This window comes from Thunnus maccoyii, chromosome 7, assembly GCF_910596095.1.
Source record: "Thunnus maccoyii chromosome 7, fThuMac1.1, whole genome shotgun sequence".
Lineage (NCBI taxonomy): Eukaryota > Metazoa > Chordata > Actinopteri > Scombriformes > Scombridae > Thunnus > Thunnus maccoyii.
Genome location: NC_056539.1, coordinates 629,346 through 650,567, shown reverse-complemented (window position 1 = coordinate 650,567; position 21,222 = coordinate 629,346). Strand labels below are relative to the sequence as shown.

Sequence of the window (21,222 nt, the reverse complement as noted above, 5' to 3'; positions counted from 1 at the left end):
GCTCAATCTCGTTTTAACTAAGATATCCGCTGAAAAAAGTAATTTTTCCATGGACAGATTTAGCTACTTTGTCCGCAAACTTCACAGACATTTTTAAGCTAGTAGTGCCGTGTCACCAGCACAGCTGATGGATAATGCTTGAGTAGAAGTGTGTGAGTAGAGTAGAACTTGTGTATGGGGATGCCAGGCAACGATAGAGAAGGGAGAAGGGCTCGGGTTTTGTGTGTGTGTGTGCGTGCGTGTGTAACTCGTCCCACAGTTCAATCCAGTTTCACAAACATAAAAGAAAGACAACAGAAAACTCCGCTCCGGGTTTTCACCTCAGACCCCCCCCCCCCCACCCTACAAAAAAACCCAAAACAAAACAAACGAAAGACACTAGCAAAGCAACACAGTAGATAAAAGAAAGCCAACACAAACGTCAAATGGGTCGGACCACCGTGTTTAACTATATATCTTCAAACATTAGTTACAGCTGAAAATGACAACAGAAAAAAACAAGTTTGCCAAGTTCACATATCTCCGCAATTCTAATCAACTACCAGACGTCTACCCAGAAGTGACTGTTGTTGTTAGCGCAACGTAACAGTCTGTAGTTCTAATGAATGGCAGAGTAATATTTTTAGTGATGAGGCTTTTTTCATTTGAGCACGGCTAAGTGTGTTGTCATGCTGATTTGAGCACGTTCTAAATGTCTAGTTGATCAGTCAGATTGCTTGGTCGGAACTACGTGTTGTATAATCGAAGATTAAATTATTATTATTATTATTATTATTATTATTATTATTATTATTATTATTATTGTTGTTGTTGATTGAGATCAACCTAGAGTTCCGTTTCTGACCGTTTTTTTCATCAGCGCGTGCCAGCGTCCACAGCCCTAGCATTCTGTTACTGTAACCATAGCAACAAGTTGGGGTCGACACTGCCGCTGCTTCCCCGTGACGCTGTTATAACATTGGTAATGTCAGATAACTACAAGTTTTAAACGTCTTTGACCGTCTTTTAGTTACCTTTAGTCAATTTTTGTTTCAAACTGACAGTCTGTTGAAAGAAAAACGTTCAGAAAGAGAAATAAACAAAGGTGAAGAACAATGGACACTCAGGATGGAAACCAGGACAGCAGTCAACAGAGACTGCAGGCAGCTGCCTCCTTCAAGGCTTTCATGTTGAAAAACAGCACCAAAAGCAACCTGGACCTGTAAGTAACGTGCGTGATGCCGTTAGCTCAGGGTTTCAGGACATGTTAGCTAGTTAGCGTGCTTGGGCACAGCATGGATGTATAAAGAGAACAGCATGTAACATAAAACAATAGCAATAGAGGAGCTTAAACCTGCAGAGAACCGCTAGGACTGCTCTCCTTTTTAAAAAACAAAACAAAACAACAACTTTAATTTCCTCTCTTCTGTCTTATATGTGATTGTTATATGATGCCTCTCTGTTGTCTTGAAAATAAGTGTTTAATATTGTACCATGCCATTTATGTTTGTATGAACTTTTCACACATTTCAATAAAGGTTCTGTAAAACAAAAAGCAATAGCATTAGCCCCACTAGTAAAATACAAAACACGAGATTATCACTCCAAAAACATATCGAAATAAACGCCTTACATTAAATATGTTATTTAAATTTGACGGTGTGTTTACATCAGATATGTAACACAAAACATGGAATTAAAAAAGTCCTAACTTCCAGGTAAGCTATCTACCAAGGGTCAACAGATGCACACGGCAGAATGAAGGTCGCAATTTTTGACACAGGCCGTCAGAAATTGTGACGTTACAGCAGGTATTCTGAATAAGGTTAAACAGGCTTTTGTGTAGTTGATACCTATGAAACAGTGCCCCCTACTGTCACAATTTACGGTAGTCAGAAAATGATATGTAACCTTACACCGATAATAGGCCATTGACAGGTTTAGTCAGTTATCTGGACTTTGCTGTGTAAATTAACTTCTAGAGCCACCTGAAAGATTCAACATTGAGTCATGATGATGGGCTACAAGGAATGATTCGTCGCTAATTTTTCCATTTATCCAATAAAATGCAATTTTTCCTAATCTGAAGGTGAGGTCTTTAAATAGCTTTTGTCTGATCAACAGTCCAAAACCCAATGATATTTCAGTGTTATGTTAATTAAAATGATATATAGAAACACTGAAAATTCTCACTTGTGAGAAACAAGAGACACCAATGCTTAAATTAAATGATGAAATCATTTGTTTATTATCAAACTTGTCAGTGATTATTTTCTGTTGTCTGACTAATAAATTAATCAACTAAGCATTTCAGCACTTTACTAAAAAATGAAATACACAAAATGATGATTGTCATCAGTAACTTTTCAGGTCTGAAGTTTATATTCAGCTGCTCCAGTGATTTTGGACAATAGGGTCAACTCAGCTAGAGATGATGATGTCATTTGGTGACAACCGGTGTACTTCCACTGATATTGGTTACTTATAGTCATTAATGCTGGTTTATAGCTATGAAATAGAACATGCGTGTCCCATTATGGCTGGTACCCATTGCTAACCATCTTCTCAGGATAATGACTGTTCTTTACACTGGTTAATTGGTATTATGCTTATGTGCTTATTCTCTGCTTATAGTATGTATCCGTTCTTAACAATAATAAATACAAATAAACATAGCGATTGATGTTTCATACATATATATGTGTATATATATATATATAGTAGCAACTGTTTGTTGAGCTGCCTGTTGGTCTTAAGGGAGACATTTGTTCAAATTCACAAAATAAAACACTAAAGCTATACAACCTTGTAGAAATTATATGTGTGAATTCCATTTCTGGTTGGACATTTTCTTAAAAATTAACATAGGATGGTGCAACTGTAAGGAAGTAATGTTGTTCTTTTATGTTACAGCTATGACCACCTCACCCAGTTGCTGATCAAGGTCATGGATGAGCATCCACAGAATGTGGTAGATGTGATTGAGGATATGAGCTATGATGTGAAGCGGGGATTATTTGAAGACAAGTGGAGCACCTTGCGAGACCTTCCACAGACTACAGCTGCTGAGCGGCTGGCTGAACATCAGCGCCTGCTGTTTTCTCGGCCAGAAGAGGCTGACCATGAGGAGGAGCTGGTAATGGCCATGTAAACTTACACATTTGTTTTGGTGATTTGTAGGGGAAAGGGCACATAGACATTTCAGCTTACCTGTGCAACATTAGATTGAGAATTGAAAGTGTAGATTTCTCATGAAGCCAGGTTACATATCATTCAACAGCATTTTATTGATATTAAATCTGTTCTCTGGTGTTAGATGTGAATGCCTTCCTGGATCTTTCTCTGGTCAGAGATCTAAAACTTGTCACATGTGGAAATATAGCCATTATAATGTAAATAAGACCCTTACAAGCCTTTTCACCTGAAAATATATTAAAATAATATGTGGTTTATGTTATGTAACGTGGTTTATCTGTCTTCCATCAGGTGGAAACACCTCTTCCTAATGTAAGTGAGATTGGCTTCTACATGGAGCAGGCTGGAGTGGGTCTGGGCAGAGAGGAGATGCAGAGGGTCTTCCTTGCACTCAAGCAGCTTGTTGAGTCCCAGGCACTGCAGCGCTGCCGACTGTGGGGCAAGATTCTGGGCACAGAGAGCAGCTATATCATTGCTGAAGCTGAGTACAGAGAGGGTGAGGAAGAGGAAGAGCAGAATGCAGAGGAAGCAGCCAAGGAAGAGGAGAGAGAGGCTGAGACTCATGAGAATGAGGTGGGGAAGTGGAAAGTACTTCTTTAATCAGTCTTCTTTATTTATGTTTTCTTTAATCTTTGCGCAATTATTTAATCTGTTCATTCAAACTTATTGCTTCCTCCATGTTTACCTGTTTACCTAGTAAATTCAATTTAATGTTCATTTCCACAGCATTGATTCCATTAATACAACCACTCTTCTGCTCTCATTTCTTGCAATGGTTCTGTTCATTGTCTGACTGTGTCCCTAGCTGCCATTCTCCACTGGTCCTCCAGAGGCCCTCAGACTTTTCTCCCTTTTTGTTTGGACTGGACTGGGTGGGAGAAAGCTGTTTTGAGTTGTATCTTTAAAGACTTCTGGCATGATATCATTTAAGATGCCTTTATTAGTTAGACTGTATTCATTGTGTTTCTGGGTTTTGGTTTTCTGTTTGCCCTGTGTTTTTCCTCCTGTGTTCATGTACTCCTCCTCAGCCTGCTTTTCCCTCCACACCTGCCCTGTGTCTTCTTCAGCCAATCAGCTCTTTTACTGTTCTCCTGTTCCACCTGCACCTCATCCCCTCGTCAGTTTAGATTGTATTTAAATCCTGGTTTTCAGTTCAGTTTTGTTGGATCCTCTGTTCAATTTGTTCAGCCCTGCGTTGTTCAGTTTTGCTTTTGACTTGCCAGCTTTGTTTTTGCCTTCACAAGCCCAGAATAAATATGTTATTCTTCAGCCTTGCTCAGCCTGAAGTCGCATGCATTTGGGTCCACCTACTCCGCTCTGCATAACAGAAGGATCCGACCAGTCATGAACCCAGCAGGGCAACAACTTTTTTCTAAAAAAGTTTCTGAGTTTGATTGGACTGTGGCAAAACTCATTGCCTCTCACTCTCATTAACGTACACCGCTCCTGGAGACGATCTGTGTACAGCAGCAGTATTTCAAGGAGAGGCCGTGGGCAAGCCATTTTGTTCCCTACCTGGATGTCATCCGTGATAAGCTCAACCATTTCCTGCAGACCAGCTCACTTGACTCTCCTATAGTGTCCAAGCCTGCACTCCAATCTGTTCACAACCAACCTGTCACTCAGATAGTCAGGCTCAGTTATATGGCATCATATTATATTATATTACGGCACTGGGGAGACCTCAATTTGCCAGACAAGCCTCCAAGCCTGTCAGCCACCAGCAGCCATACTATCTTGTTTCCTCCAAGCCTGTCACTCCTGCCTCCTCTTCACTTTGGCCTGCACCTGGGACTGCTAGCCTCTAGTCTACCTCTGCCTCTGAGTCGGCTAGCCTCCTGCCTCATCATGCTCCTCCAAGTCCAGCCCCAGTCCCCACAGACACTGTTGACTGGACAAGGCAACCAAGAATGGACCCAGGCATATCAACTTCTCTTTTTGGAAAAGATAGTGGTGCTTTTTATCACCACTCCTCAGCGCAAGCCTCAGCTGTGGAGGGAGGTCTGGATCCAGAGCAAGTATTTGCAGACAGGCCATGGATGAGACTTCTGTATCCCCAATATGACACCTTTCTGGAGTGTTACCTGCAGTCCAGCCCAGCTCCTTCATCTGAAGTCCCCAGCTCGACAGAGTCTCCACTCCCCAGCACCGCAGAGTCTCCGCTGCCCAACACCACAAAGTCTCCACTGCCCAGCGCCACAAAGACTCAGCCCCTGGTTCCCAGCTGTCAGCTCAAGCACCAGCCCTAGAAGCAGCCCTTCCTGCTGTTGCTGCTGTTTGTTGTTGCTAGTCATGTATCTATTGTTGTTGTTGTTGTTGTCGCTCTGCTTCTCTGTGTCCCCACCCCCCCACCCCCTTCTCTCTCTCTCAACCTAACCGGTCAAAGCAGATAGCCGCCCACCTAGAGTCGGGTTCTGCTTGAGGTTTCTTCCTGTTAAAGGGGAATTTTTCCTCACCACTGTCGCCAAGTGGTTGCTCATGGGGAACACCTAGAAATCCCATGCTAGCACCCATAGATCTCTTATTTCATTTTTTAAAAAACCTTCTGAGCACTTCTACTGTATCACTGAACACGCTCTTAGTAGTCTGTTTGGATATGCTTACAGGATATGTCCTTTAACTCCCACATAAATCAAATCTCAAGGACTGCCTTTTTTCACTTAAGTAATATCTCAAAAATCAGGCACATCCTGTCCCAAAAAGATGCAGAACAACTAGTCCACGCATTTGTTACTTCTAGGCTGGATTATTGCGATTCCTTATTATCAGGCTGCCCTAACAAGTCTCTAAAGACTCTCCAGCTGGTCCAGAATGCAGCTGCACGTGTACTGACTAAAACTAGAAAAAGAGATCACATTTCTCCCATTTTAGCTTCGCTACATTGGCTTCCTGTAAAATCTAGAATAGAATTTAAAATCCTTCTCCTAACTTACAAAGCTCTTAATTGTCAGGCACCATCATATCATGAAGAGCTCATAGTACCGTATTATCCCACTAGAACACTGCGCTCCCAGAATGCAGGCTTACTGGTGGTTCCTACAGTCTTTAAAAGTAGTAGGCTTAAAACTTTCCTTTTTGTAGTTAGGGCCGACCAGGCTCGCCTTGGATCAGCCCTTAGTTATGCTGCTAGAGGCCTAGACTGCTGGGGGACTTCACATGATGCACTGAGCTCCTCTCTCCTCCTCCTCCTCCTCTCCATCTGTATGCATTCATGTAACATCAATGCATGTCACAAACTTTGCTTCTTCCCCGGAGTTTTTTTTTGTGCTTTCTCATCTCGCAGGAAACCCTGGGTTCTGGGCTGAGCCTTCGCGGTCTTTCACAGTCCTGTTGGCATCCTTCCCTAGCTGCTGATGTGTCGTTGTTGTTATGATTGTTGTTATTCTGTCCCCCCCCCTTTCCCTCTTTCTTTCTCTCTCTCAACCCAACCGGTCAAAGCAGATGGCCGCCCACCTAGAGCCGGGTTCTGCTTGAGGTTTCTACCCATTAAAGGGGAGTTTTTCCTTACCGCTGTCGCCAAGTGCTTGCTCATGGGGGAATTGTTGGGTCTCTGTAAATTAAAGAGTACGGTCTTGACCTGCTCTATGTGGAAAGTGCCTTGAGATGACTTTTGTTGTGATTTGGCGCTATATAAATAAAGATTGATTGATTGATTACAGCGGCTGTGGCTCAGGAGGTTGTCCACTAATTGGAAGATGGGCGGTTCGATTCCCTGCTCCTCCAGTCTGCATGTCGAAGTGTGCTTGGGCAAGATACTGAACCCCAAATTGCTCTTTATGGCTGTGCCATCAGTGTATGAATGTTTGTGAATGGTTAGTTCCCCCTGATGGGCAGGTTGGGACCTTGTATGGTAGCCCCTGTACCCATTCAGCGTATGAATGTGTGTGTGAATGGGTGAATGTGACGTGTAGTATAAAAGCACTTTGAGTGGTTGGAAGACTAGAAAGGCACTATATAAGTACAGTCTATTTACCATTTTACAGTTTTTGATGACATCATAAGGGTTATTTCCTAAATTTTTGAAAGCTTCTTCCAGAGTGTCCTTTAATCTTTACAAGTTAAAGAAGAAGAAATTAATTGGCTAGGAGTGATTTTTCTTATCTTGTGGTGGCTTTGTTTTCAGATGGATCCATTTCCTCAGTCGACCTATAAACCCCCACCAGCTGTGCCAAAGGAGGCAATAGGAACAGGTGCTAACAAGTTTCTTTACTATGTGTGCAAAGAGCCTGCTCTACCATGGGTGAAGCTTCCTTCAGTCAGTCCTGCCCAGATAACTGTTGCTCGCCAGATCCGTAAATTCTTCACTGGGAGACTGGATGCTCCAGTTGTTAGCTACCCGCCTTTCCCTGGGAATGAAGCCAACTATTTGAGAGCGCAGATCGCTCGGATCTCTGCTGGCACTCAAGTCAGCCCCCAGGGCTTCTACCAGGCTGGGGAGGAGGAAGGTGATGAGGAAGAGGAGGCACCACGGGACAGCTATGAAGTGAATCCTGACTTTGAGGGTGTTCCAGTCTCTGAAATGGCTGAGTCTTTGTCTGCCTGGGTGCATCATGTTCAACACATCCTGAAGCAGGTACAAGTCTGATCAAAGCAGCCTTTTCTCTGTTGGTACAGTAGGTGAGCTTTTCTAATGTGCAAGCATGGACTCCTTTAGGGTCGCTGTACTTGGGTGAACCTGGCTGTGAAACCAGGAGAAGAATCTAATGAGGAAGGAGAGGCTGAGGAAAAGGAAGAGGAGCCGGATGAGCCTGAGCCAGAGGTCGGACCCCCTCTGCTCACTCCCCTCTCCCAAGACATAGGTCAGTCTTTGATTTTGGCCATTTTCGTTTGAAACCAGTAAAGGTAAACAAGTAATTCATTTTCACTGGGGATAGGAGGACCTGTTTCCCTCACTTTTTAAAATACACTACAGGCAGCTGTCCAGCTACTCTGTTCACATCACACAGCCCAATAGAGCTTAAAATAGAGGGAATGGTTAGCATTATTACATGATTAATATAGCAGGTTTGACTATAATCGTACACATTGTTTATTGGCCCAGGGCTGATAATTAGACTGTTGTTGAAGTTGACCGTTTCTTTTCAATGATCTGTTGGTTCTGTGCTGATGATGAGGTGTTGAATTGAGGGAACTCAGATAGCCATAAAATTATCTCCTGTGCCGCTCCTCCATGTGGTTTCTGTGGTTGCAGTGGTCACACAGCAAGCTCAAAGTTCAGCCATCATCAACTCAGACAGCTGTCATGGAAATTCTTTTGACTGATGTATCAAATCTCTTACTTCATGTAGCATGAAGAGAAGGACACTACAGCATTGTGTTCTTTGGCCACCATCTTCAGGATGCTGGCTATTATACCATCATGAAAACAAGATAAAGGAAACACTTCCTGCTTAGTTAGCTACAGTTTACCAATAGAATGGCCTGGTTCATACTAGTTGCTGCATACATTCTGGTTGTTAATCAGTTATATTTAACTGGTAGGGCTGATTGCCCTCAGCACTTCCTCTGTGCCGATAACTAGTCAGTAGATTTCCGCTGGCTCTCTTATTAGCTGACAGAGGCAAGTACCATTGATTTTCCACTAAGGTAACACATGCAACAATAGAATTAACACAGAAATGGCAGCTACTTGCTGCTGTTGTGTTTATATTAAGAGACAATGGCAGCTACAGCAACTGCTTGCTGTCTGAAAGCGAAGGACATCACTCTTTGTGGTAATGGTAAAAATACAATATAATCTATTATAAAACATCAGCTCTGTACCAGTGAAAATAAATGAAATTTTAGGTAGGGTTAGTGCACTGAATAATGCAACAATTGACATTACTGGTAATTTTTGTTTGAACACTTTTATAGCATTGACACACTAACTTTTTTTGGTTGATGAACCTATGACTTTATTTTATCCCCTCCACTTCTGAAACCAAACCTATGTTCTTGGAGGCATCTAACTGTTTTTAGTGTTTGTGCCTCAGAATTGTTCAACACCCCTCCCTGGAGCTCCAAGATTTCCTCCGCTCTCACCTCTCAGCATGCAGTAGCTGTGCTGCGTTCCAACCTCTGGCCAGGAGCATGTGCATATGCTTGTGGAAAGTATGTGAAAAAAACAGAACATTCTGACTGCCTTTGTTTGATTTCTCACAGTATACTGAAGGCAAGGTTGCAATTTACAAACAACCATGTGCTGTCTCTTCCTTTAGGAAGTTTGAGAACATATATGTTGGATGGGGTCTGAAGTATTCAGGGGAAGGGTACAGCCCACCAGTCCCCCCGCTACCACAGAAGGAGTGTCCCAGTGGACCAGAAATCACAGAGGCCCTGGACCCAACGCTGGAGGAGGAGCAGGCACTGCAAGAAGCTTTAGAGGAGCAGCAAGCTGCCCAGGGGGAGATGATGGACACAGACGAAGAAGAGGAGGAAGATGATGACTGAGAAGAGAGTCACACATTTTAAATAACTATTTGATCTGTCAAGTATTTATTTGTAAGTCAATGGCCAAATAAATCAGTTTGCTCGGTGGCATGGTTTGAAGTTGTAAAGTCATCTAAATACAGCACAGTTCAAACTTTGAAGATGGCAGTGGTGTACAGATGAGGCAAAGCTTACAATGATCCACAAAATGATCATATAAAAAATATAAAAAATATTCATCTTATGATTTGTAGAAGTAACAAAAGAAGTTAACCAAGTTAAAAGAAGTTAACCAAGAAGTTAGATGACCAGCCCAAACAGGCTTACAAGGCAGACAATCAATTTCCATGTAAATAGGTGTAAGGCCAAAAATACAAATTATAGGAGAACACGAATAGTATATTTTGTATGCCTACATACTTAAAATGCATCAAATAAACTGATCTCATATTGTATGTGTGTTATTCAGTCTAGTTTGCCTAATTTTCCAAGTTTTAGAAATAAAACTATTCCATACTTTGCCACTCAGTCCAACCTCTCATTTTCATCAAACCAAAATAATTCCGGATTTTTGTTCTGCATTCTTATAACAGTGCACACAAGTTATCATATAAATAGCCTACAGAAAAACCAAGTGCAATTTATTTTCATCATATTCCATCTCCACTGTCCTCCTAACAAATATCTTATATTTTTTGAATAATTGAATGTGTGTTCTCTTGTTTGCGCACATAGATGTTTAATTTTAGTGTACACTTTTTTATAGCACTCATAAAACTAGACAGTGATAACCGGCATAAACTTGGCACTTGAAAGGGTTGGCGTACACATATGATATAAACACAACCCCTCTTTTGAAATGAATTACTCTATCAATAAGGATACTCACCTGCAGGAAGTACTTCCTTCAAATAAACAGATCATAATTATCTTAGAGCAAATGTTTTTAGGGCAGTTTATCTCCCATGTAAATAATCCCCTTCCCCATGGTATAAATTTACCAATCCACAACAGTTTTAAGTGAGGTTGAAATAACTAAATATTTACTCCTAGCACTTATATTTATTTTTTAATACTAACCCACGGTGTGATCTCTTTTTTGTTTGTGTTTTAAATGATTTTAGCATTTATTTTGACTTACAGTTCTTATATATTCCTAGTTTAATGAAATTGCTTCTCTTTTTATATTTTATTTAGTTTTTTAAAACTGCTATTTTAATATTGCTTTTTAATTTAATGGGCTGAATTAAAGATGAACTATAGGAGGCCAGCAGTTTTATAAACAATCTCTCCTCTGTCCCTCCAGAGCTACTGTACCAAATGAATTTTATGGTGTTTAGTAAACCTGAGATGGATTTTATTACGGCATATTTAAATTTTTTTACTCACCTTCAAGTTCGGGGCACAGTGCAGCTGGATAATAAATAAAAGCAACAAAAATTAAACCAGTAGGGGCAAACCTAAAACTCAAAATGTTAATAACCTTCAAATATTTATGAATATGGTATAAAACTCAAAAATTCTAAATTCCGTTAAAAAAATGGAAATCCACGACATGGTTAAATTTATACATTCAGAAACAGGGTTAAAATGACTCAAATAATACATTTTTAAAAAATGACCACATTAAAATCATAAATTCAGCAACATGGTAAAAAGGACCTTTTTGAAAAAAAGTGAGAACAAACAGTATTATAAACAGGATGAGCAGCAATAACGTTAAATAACAAAATATTTACAAACAAATTACATCAGGAGGATTATATGAACAATAAAACAGAAGCAATAACTTTTTTTCTAAATGCTGCTAAAATTCCAAAATTCATGTTTAAGATCAATTCATAAATTTTTACAGGGTTAAGATGACTTAAAATTAAAATTATAGGAAAACAGGCCTAAAAAGTTCAACTTCCGTGTATAAAATTACCTGGATCTTTCGGGATCATTGGGCCCATGGATCATTGGAGCAAGCGCACTGGTGATTTTCACCGGCCGAGCCGGCTACTTCCGATTTAGCCCTCTGGATAATTTTTGAATGGGGATAAAACAATCAAATTGGCTTCACAGCCTGGCGCTGTTCCTGGGGGCTTGCTGTAGCGATTTGACCATCACCATCTTGGATTTGGCCGTCGCCATGTTTGATTTTTGGAGCCAGAAGTGACCATATTTGGACAAAAGGGTGGACCTGACCATGGCGCTAGCTGCTAGCTTGGTTAGCACGGTGCATTTACAATCTATGGTTAACAATGATAATGCTAATGCTATTTTCCGCTAGCAAAAAACCATTCAAACAAAATGTACTCACTGGAAAAACTGAACATCTGACTCCTTAGAGGGTGTTTTATCACAACCAAACACTGAACAAGAGTTTTTAGGCAAACAAGTGTTACAATTAACTTTTATGAACTGAAAACACACTGTGAAATAGCAGCAGCCATGCCTATACTCTGTGAATCTGGGGTTATGCCATGGTTATGTTATGTAATCAACATTGTCACTGTGGTAGCAGCTTGTCAATCACAACATAGCCACGCCCCAAAGCATACACTGCTTTATCATCTGTTTCACTCTAAATGGGCCCATAATTTACAAAATGAATATCATGATGCATTGAAGAAGACTTTATACGCGATTGAGAACATAAACTCATTAGGAAAGTGTTTACTGAGGTAATAAATCAAGTGAGAAATAGGGTCATTTTCTTATAGACTTCCATACAATCGGACTTCTTTTCAGCCAGTAGAGTCACTGCTTGCTGGCCATTAGAAAGAATGCAAGTTTAAGGCACTGGCTTAATTTTTTAGACCAGGAGCTATGCGTTTTATGGACATCCGCATACCTCCAATTTGTTGTGACTGTGTGGACTTCTTTCTGTAGATGCCAATCTACTGCGCATGTGTGGAACTCATCCTCCAAATGGATTCCAGAAAGTAGTATAAAAAGAGCTACCACACATCTGTGGTGTCCACAGCTGTCCATGTACGTGTCTGCTTGGGAGTATATCTGTGCTCTTAGCTGCTGATGCCTGCAGGCCTAGCCATTGATGCAGTATCCGATAATTATGAAGCTGCTCTTTACAACATGAAACGTTTTAATACCTCCAAAACACTTGGTTGTTATTGTGATCATTTTTTATTAATTGTCACCTAAATGAGGCAATTGAAACCCTTTGTAACGCCCTCTGTAATCCTATTAAAAACAGTGTGGAGATATTATACAGTGTAAGATACAACTGATACAAGCTGATACTTGCGCGTTAGTTTCTATTAAGGGTAAGTATTAATGCTCTTGTCGGTATTAGATACATATACTAGTTTTGTTACAGCCTGATACATTATAGCAAACTTTACAATGTTGTGATGTGAACACAGAGTTAGATATTATAGCTAATGCCCATAGATAAATACATCTATATTTGTATCTATAAGCTAACGTTGGTCACTCAACAAGACATCTGCCCAGTTCTCCACTGCTTCTCCTTGCACCATAACTCAATTTCTCTCCTCTGACCATTATTTCTTCTAACCCTGGACTATTCCTGGTCTCGTGGATGTCTAGCAGGCTCATAATTATAAGGCTGTGGTCCATCATATGTGTATGAATAAACATTTTCAACATCTTAAGTGTCAAAGTTAACCCTAAGATCCATTCATTTTTTATTGTTCAAATTTACAGCTCTCCCTTTTGTTACGTCACTTCTGGTTTGGCTTTTTTAGATGGAGAAGTAAAATCTAGTTTCCACATAATTTTATTATATTCACTGGGGTCTCCAACCTGCAAGTTACTCTTTAACATAGTTGCTTTTTAACTTCAAACATGCTGGCTGGCTGCTGTTTGTTCTTCATGCAGAATGTCATCATTCTGCATGTAATCTTTAATCCCTTATCCTGAAAAAACAAACCAGGATCTCTTGCTTGTAAGTGCATTGATGTTCCTACTGTGTGGGTTGACGTGCAGTTCCTCAGTTTTGTGTTACACTCACTTCACTTAACGAGGATTTTGTGGACAGTGAATAGTAATGTGAGAATGTGTGTGTGTGTGTGTGTGAAGCTTTCAAGCTGCAGAACTGTCATGCTGTTATTCCTCCTCCCATATGATTACAGTCAATCAGAGCTTTATTCATCTCCTCGGATTGGACTATGAGAGCAAAAATATTGAAATTTAGTGCTTACATGGTTGTGTTAATGGTACACACATACCATTAACACAACCACATAATGTGGGAAGAAAGGTTGTGATGGGAGCGATTCAAATGTCATCAGAGTTTAATTTACTGAACTTACATGCTGATCATCCTACTTTAATTTGATCCATAATAACAGTTAAACACATTTATATTTTACATCATTTATCATCATTTCCATTCAGTCACATGTGAGGCTGAAAATTCCTGAGCGTCGGGTTTGATATGAGTTACATCATTTCCATTTTTCCTGAAACATTTAGCCAAATAAATATTTTCCAGTGTTCAAAAGACACTCTGATCATATTCTGGATCTGGATCTAAATAATGAATTCAGATATTATATATCAAAAAATACAGATGCAAATAATCAATAAATAGTATAAACTCATTCTGAGAGTAGAAATGGTTCCTGTGCCTCTGAGCAGGACACAGTACACATTGTAAATACAGAATACAGGTTTTTATGTATGTTTGTTTTTTATTTAGGTGTTTGTAAACAGGTAACACGCTGCAGAGAGGAAACAGCTGCTGGCAGTGATAACTGTGCACCTTTATTAGTATTATCACAGTGCACATGTGTGCAGACACAAACTCCATCAGAAGTTTCCACAGCTGTTAAAAACGACTGACAGCTGATTCGGTTGTGATCAGCTGCCGCCGTCATCAGAAACAGACGTTGCTTCACGTGACACTTAAGAGGAAAGAATGTCTCATGTCCCTAAAACAAATGTCCTTGTTTCTTCTCTCCCCGCTTGGTTCCCTTGTGTCTCTCCATGCATCCACGGTGGGAGGGACTAAGACGCAAGGAAAAGATGCAAGTGAGGGAAACGATGATGCAATTTCAGAGACTTGGGATGCACCCATAGACTGTATATAGAGATGCACATAGCGAGGTGTGATTTCACCCATTTGTGTACATTGGAGCCAGTTTTAAAGCCCAGAGTTACAGCATATGGTCAGTGCCATCTTTTCTGTTTGGCCAGCACCTCTCAAAGAAGGCATGCAAGATGTTGCTTTTCATGCTCTGGAAACACACCCCACTTCCGCAGACCCAAGCTAATGCTAGCTTACTGGGAACTCTGAGTGCTGCACACTTGGGCTAACATTAGCTAAATTGTGTTAACAGGGCAGGTATCATAATCAAGTAACATTAAACTTAGTGAAATATTGCAACAATAGTCTTGACTCAGTGTGAGTCCTGCAGTCGGGGAGAGCAACAGGTGAGCCAACTGTCAATCAGTCGTCAATCAATGCCCACACGGCAGACATCAGAGCTACTATAAGTCCTCAAATCCTCAAAGAGCAATAATTTCTAAAATGACCACTTGCACACTTATTAGAGGGCCTATATTTAGCAATTGAGACCATAATGACTGACTGAAAAATGTGTGACCCACTCTTGGTTAATCATTAAATCTGTCAGCCTGATTCTCATATCATCCCATCACTGAGTCACTGTTTATCTTTCAGTCTCATGGTACAACTCCTAACCTTGACATACTGCATTTTGAAATTCAGTGTGTTCACGTTACGGGTGTGGAAAGAGCCTGTACAGCTTACTTTTAGCAGTTGTCTGTGAAACAAGTTTTCAAAGCTGCTGAAGTGCAGACTGAAGAATAAGTATCACCTTTTAAAGTTATAACCATTCAGTACAGGGACCAGGGACTGTTGAGCCCCTGGCACTTCCGTGCTCCGTGCCCTAATAATAATTAAAGCTGCAAGCAGCAATGAATTGCACCTCGTGTCTTTCAGAGGGAGCGGCAGCCGTGGTATCACTTTTGGAGGTCTTTTGACATGGCTCTGAATTGACAGGATTATCGGACACTGTGTGAATGTGTGAAATATTATTTCCTGTGTGCAGTATGTGGGGCTGGACATGACCCATTAAATATTGTGTATACATTAGATGAACTATGTGTCATTTAGGCTTCACTTCCTGTTGCCCAGAGGCAATACTACATAAATGAAATATTAATGCAGCATTACATTTACCAGAGGACAACTGACATGGGTATATATTTTCATGAATATTGACATTGCATGAAGGAGATAATTATCACTTCCTGTGTTCACTATGTGGAGCAAGCAAACACCCACTAATTAAACATCATATTGCTGTATATCATGTGTAGACCACACCACGTAAATTTCATGTAAATCGGATGATTTTTGTCACATAAGGCCAACTTCCTGTTGTCAGTAACTGGCACTCTGAATATGACTCAATATTGACAATATTGACATGTTGATGTGTTCAAGTCTGGACTCTTATTAAGCATGAGAAACTTGGGGCAAACTGGATAATGTAAATCTTTGGGGCGTCTTTAGATGTCATTTGAAGTTGCTTGGGTTAAATCTCTTGGAGGAGTTTGTTAAAATACAACACCTGTCAATGGCTTCACTTTGCAAAAAAAAATGCAAAGTAGATTCAAAATGGCTGACTAGCAATGATGAACAGGCCCTCGCACCTCATCCGCGTCGGATGGAGTGGCAGCCGTGGTATCAATACTGGAGGTCAGTTGACAGGGCTCTGAATTGTCAGGATTATTGGACACTGTGTGAATGGGTAAAATATTATTTCTGGCGTGCAGTATGTGGTGCTGGATAGGACTTAGTAGAAAACGTTTGTACATTTGATGAACTATGTGTCATGTAGGTCCTCCTGTTGCATGAACGCTATACTACTTAAGTGAAATATTAATGCGGCAATACATTTACCAGAAGTCAACTGACATGGATAGACATTTTCACGAATATTGGACATTACTTGTAGGAGATAACTATCACTTCCTGTGTCCACGTGTGGTGCTAGAGAACACCCACTAAATATACATCATGTTGCTGTATATCATATGTAGACCACACCATGTAAATCAGATGATGTTTGTCAAATAAGGCTGATTTCCTATTGTCAGTAGGTGGCGCTATGAAGAGTCAGGCCTGGACTCAAACATGAGAAATTTGGGGCAGACTGGACAATGTAAAGCTGAGTTACAACAACTTCTTGTGGGCAAAATTGCCAAGGGTATTCCATGAAAACAAAAAAGCTTTGCAATTTAGCATTGCAAAGGTCTTTAGATGTAACCTACCAAATTTGAAGTCTCTTGGGTCAAATTTCTAAGTGGAGTTCGTTAAAATACAAAACCTGTCAATGGCTTCACTGTGCTGGCTGACCTCCTGTTGGACTTACTGTATGGCTCCAAGAGACTTTTATTTTAAGTCTGGAGATGATACATCTGCGTACCAAATTTCATAAATCTAAGTCAGAATTAAAGGTGGGGGCTTTGACTTTGAAATTTTCTAGGGGGCACCCTTGACCCATTTTTTCACACCCATATCTGACATCAAATTACACCACTTGCATGTGCAAAGTTTTGTGAGTTTTTGAGCACCCCTGGCACCTCAAAAATGCGAAAAGTAATTAGGGGGCACTTACGAGCCAAAATGCCATGCCCAAGCCCAATTTTGATACTAATTAAAGAATTTATTAGTTCGAACACATATTCAAAGTTTTGTTAGTTTTCACACATCCTAAAGGCATCAAACATGTTCGTAAAATGAAAATTTACATACAAAGTCCAGAATTGCTGACTTCCTGCTGGGCAAAAAATTTTGAAAAAATATGTACTTTTAGTGCCCTGGCACTTTCCTGCTCAGGCCCTAGTAATCCCTTCAAAAACAATAGGTTCCTCGTACTTACAGTGCCAGCGACCCTTGGGCCCCTGGCACTTTTGTGCTCTGGCCCTAATAAAATAATAATAATCTTTCGAAAAACAATAGGGACTTTGCAATAGGGACTTTGCACCAGTCAGTGCTCGGCCCTAATAATAATAACATTATTAATAATCTTGATAATAATAATAATAATAATAATAATAATAATAATCTAAAAACAATAGGGCCTTCATACCACTCAGTGCACGGGCCCTAATAATATTCTTTCGAATTACAATAGGGTCCTCGCAGCACTTGGTGCTCGGGCCCTAATTATAGTCTTTACAGAAATAATAGGTTCTTTGCACTCTCAGTGCCAGGAACCCAATGGTCATGCTTGGGCCCTAAATATTGTATAGCTGGGAAGAGTGTGTGTGTTTGGTGGGGGATGAGTAAGTCTGTGTGAACGGAAAAGAGAGAGAGAGAGAAAGAGAGAGAGAGAGAGAGAGAGACTGTAGCTGTGTCTCAATTCAGGGGCCGCATCCTTCAAAGGCTGCATTTGAAGACCGAATGCGTCACAGTGCTGTGACCAAGGCAGTCCCATTTCAAAGGCTCCCTCAAATGTGGCTGGGAAATGCAGCCTTCTTTTCCTGAATTTAGAGCCAACAGATGTATCCTTCATGGCCCAACCCATCCCAGAATGCATTTTCACACCAATGGGCAGCAATCCAGGCTAAGCTGTTGTAATTTTCACTGTGGGACTGTTGATATGTCACTTTATTGAGTTTTCATATTTTTTCAGGTGAGAAAGTAACCATTTAGAGTCTCATTATGTGGTCAGTTTATCCAAATAATGCATGTTTGGATATTTGCTCCAGCATTTTCAGAGATGTGAGGTGCCACTGGTCGGGTGAGGCCAGCCGGTCATCTCAGCTGCTAGCAGCCTAACTCCTGGCATGATCGGCCAGGCAATGTTCGTCATCATTGCAGGGAGAATATGATCTGATGAACTATATGTGCAGCTCTTTGGTAATTTACCACTGGGTCTAATGTCTCCGCAGCATTTTGATATATGATATAATTCCTTTTGGAAGATAAATGTTGGTCTCACAGATGAAATCTAACAATTGTAACTGCCACATTAGTTTGTCAGAATGTAAAGTGAAGCTTCATGCTTTTACTGGACAGAACAACAGCGCTGCCTCTGGGGCTCGACAAATAACACCCCATTTCAATAAATATAAATGTACTAAAATGAACAGATCAATCTATATTAAATTTTGTTTTATTAAGCTACATAACAGTTTGGATTTCTATTACAGCTACATTATAGACTCAGTAACATAATGTACTACATCTCTGTGATTGAGGTTTTTTTTTTTTTGAGAAAAAAGTATTAGTGAAGCTTTGGTGAGCTTTTTCAGCTCATGAAGGAAGACATGAGGTTGCAGAAAAAGGCAGAGGAGAAGAGAGCATAGGAGAGCAAAGAGAGAATGGACAGGCTCTTCTCTTACTCAAGAGATTAGTTGAAAAATAGGAAGAGAGGTGCTGGTTGACTCAGTATGAGCTGGGCCGATGACAGTGTTAGAGCAGTGTGTTGCCACACAGTCATTGGTGAAGAGGGCATACCGGACTCCAATGCTGATCATGACGTGGAAGAAGTGATGTCACCAAGCCTAACCCTCTGGGACCTGTTTGTCAGGAAATCCAGGATCCAGCTGCATAGGGCACTGCTGAGTCCAAGGTCCCTGAGCTTGATGACCAGCTGAGAGGGCAAAATAATGTTAAATGTTGAACATTATGTTGAACATAATGTGAAATGTCCATAAACAGCATTCTTAAATGTGTCCCTCTGCTCAAGGTGGGTGAAGTCAGTGTGGAGGGTGAGTGTGATGGCATCATGCCTGGACCTGTTCTGCTTGTATGCAAACTATAGGGGGTCCAATGAGTCTGATAGGGAGGAAATGATGAGGGCTTTGACTAGTGGCTGAAAGCACTTCATAATGATGGTGGTTGTGCTACTGGGCAATAGTCATTAAGGCAGGCAGCTTCTTCAAACATTTGGGGACCACATCTGCCAGTTCATTTGCATGCACTTTGAGGACTCAACCAGGAATGCCATCTGGGCCAGGAGCCTTAAGCGGATTTATATAGGAGTAAACTCAATGTGCTTAGTTCACCAAATCTCCATTTTTGTGAGCATCCATGCTTGTGTCGAGGGCAGTACAAACCTCGCCAAGGTTAATCCAAGATTTTTGATTTGGGAACTTCCACATAGTAATCCTAGGCACCACATAATTAATGCATTTACTGATATAGCATATGACTGCCTCCGTGAAACTGCTTCACTTGTCCATCATTGTATGTTTTTGGTGATTGGTCTCTCTTGATTCAGTCTCTGCCTGTAGGTGGGGAGAAGCAGGATGGAGGCATGGTCCGATTTGCTGAATGGCAGTTGGATGAGGGCTTTGTTATGCTTCCCAGTATGGAGTGTAAACATGATGCAGCATGGCTGCACTGTTATAGTGTAGCAGGACTTTCCTCAGATTGACACGGTTAAAGTCTCCATCTACAATAAATGCAGCCTCTGGATGTGGAATATCCTGCCCGCTGATGACCACATACAGCTCCTCAAGTGCCTATGCAGTGTCAGCTTGTGGCAGGATGTGTACAGCCGTGAGCAGGACCAATGTAAACTCTCTCAGAAGGTAGAAGGGATGGCACTTAATCATGAGGTGCTTCAGATTAGGACAGCAACTTGAAGAAACAACTTCCACATCTGTGCACCATAAATTGTTTACCATAAAGCACACACCTCCTCCTTTGCTCTTCCCCAACTCTTGTCCAATCCTGCCAGTAGATGGAACGTCCCGCAAGTGTAACAGCATGGTCAGGGGTCGCTGAGTCCAGCCAGGTCTCTGTGAAAACCATCATGTTACAGTTCTTGCTTTCATGCTGAAATGCCAGTCTGCCCCAGTATATTATCCAGTGACTGAACATTAGCCAGAAGAATATTCAGGAGAAGTGGCCGGTTTTCCTGTTTTCTCAGCCTGACCGTAGTCCCTGTTTGTGCACTGCATCTCCATTGTCCAGATGTTAATCCAGGTAGACTACACAATGAAAAGTCTGTTATTGTTGTTCCAGTTGATATAAACTTACCTCTAATGTCCAGTAGCGTTTGTCTGTCATAGCAAATTGTGTCAGATGCAGGAAAAGCAAAAAAACAAAAAAGACATACAAAGTATTAAAAAATACACAAAACTGTAATTTTGGGGGAGGTCGAAGGATGGTAACCATCCTCACCGGCACCATCCTACATCTGAATTAAAAGAGAGATAATGATTCCCTTTCTTTGACAGTCTGAAATGATTCAGTGATGATGATGATGGAGACAGGTTTGACCTCTCGATCGATACAGGGATTTAATTCTATAGTCTCAAAGCTCTGGGTCAGGAAGAATCAAGAGAGCATCGAGAATCAAGAGAGAATCATAACCACCACCAACTGCTCCACTGGAGGTAATGAGGGAGGAGCTAGCACTGCTCTTTCACCTTCCCCATCACAAGTTATCCTGCAAATCTGGGGACTGAACTAGCACAGGCACCAGCAACTTTCAACCTTGCTTTTCTAACCTGTAGGCAACCACTGCCCCCCCACTCAGTCCCTCTACAGTGAATGCAGATGCTGTTCTGTCTCCTAAATATGTACTATAAACAATTTATAATAAACATCATCTTTATATGGTGGTTGACCTAAGGGGACAGTATGCTCTGTGAAAAGTCATTTCCGAAGTTAGT

General features: G+C 40.9%; 1 protein-coding gene across 1 annotated transcript; it reads left to right on the top strand.

Moving 5' to 3' along the window:
* The first annotated feature begins 860 nt into the window (after positions 1-860).
* On the top strand, positions 861-9,701 carry rsph4a (radial spoke head component 4A). Its single transcript, XM_042415585.1, has 7 exons — positions 861-1,201; positions 2,893-3,115; positions 3,466-3,747; positions 7,298-7,747; positions 7,829-7,973; positions 9,150-9,267; positions 9,375-9,701. Exons 1-7 carry the CDS (start codon positions 1,095-1,097, stop codon positions 9,604-9,606), a joined length of 1,557 nt encoding a protein of 518 aa, XP_042271519.1. The 5' UTR covers positions 861-1,094; the 3' UTR covers positions 9,607-9,701.
* The last annotated feature ends 11,521 nt before the right edge of the window (positions 9,702-21,222 follow it).

Bases quoted from the DNA above. Each gene is read 5' to 3' on its own strand.
- rsph4a (XM_042415585.1), top strand. From the start codon at position 1,095: ATGGACACTCAGGATGGAAACCAGGACAGCAGTCAACAGAGACTGCAG. The intron at 7,748-7,828 runs GTACAAGTCTGA...GGACTCCTTTAG, and splicing joins TTCAACACATCCTGAAGCAG to GGTCGCTGTACTTGGGTGAA. The intron at 9,268-9,374 runs GTATGTGAAAAA...CTCTTCCTTTAG, and splicing joins TGTGCATATGCTTGTGGAAA to GAAGTTTGAGAACATATATG.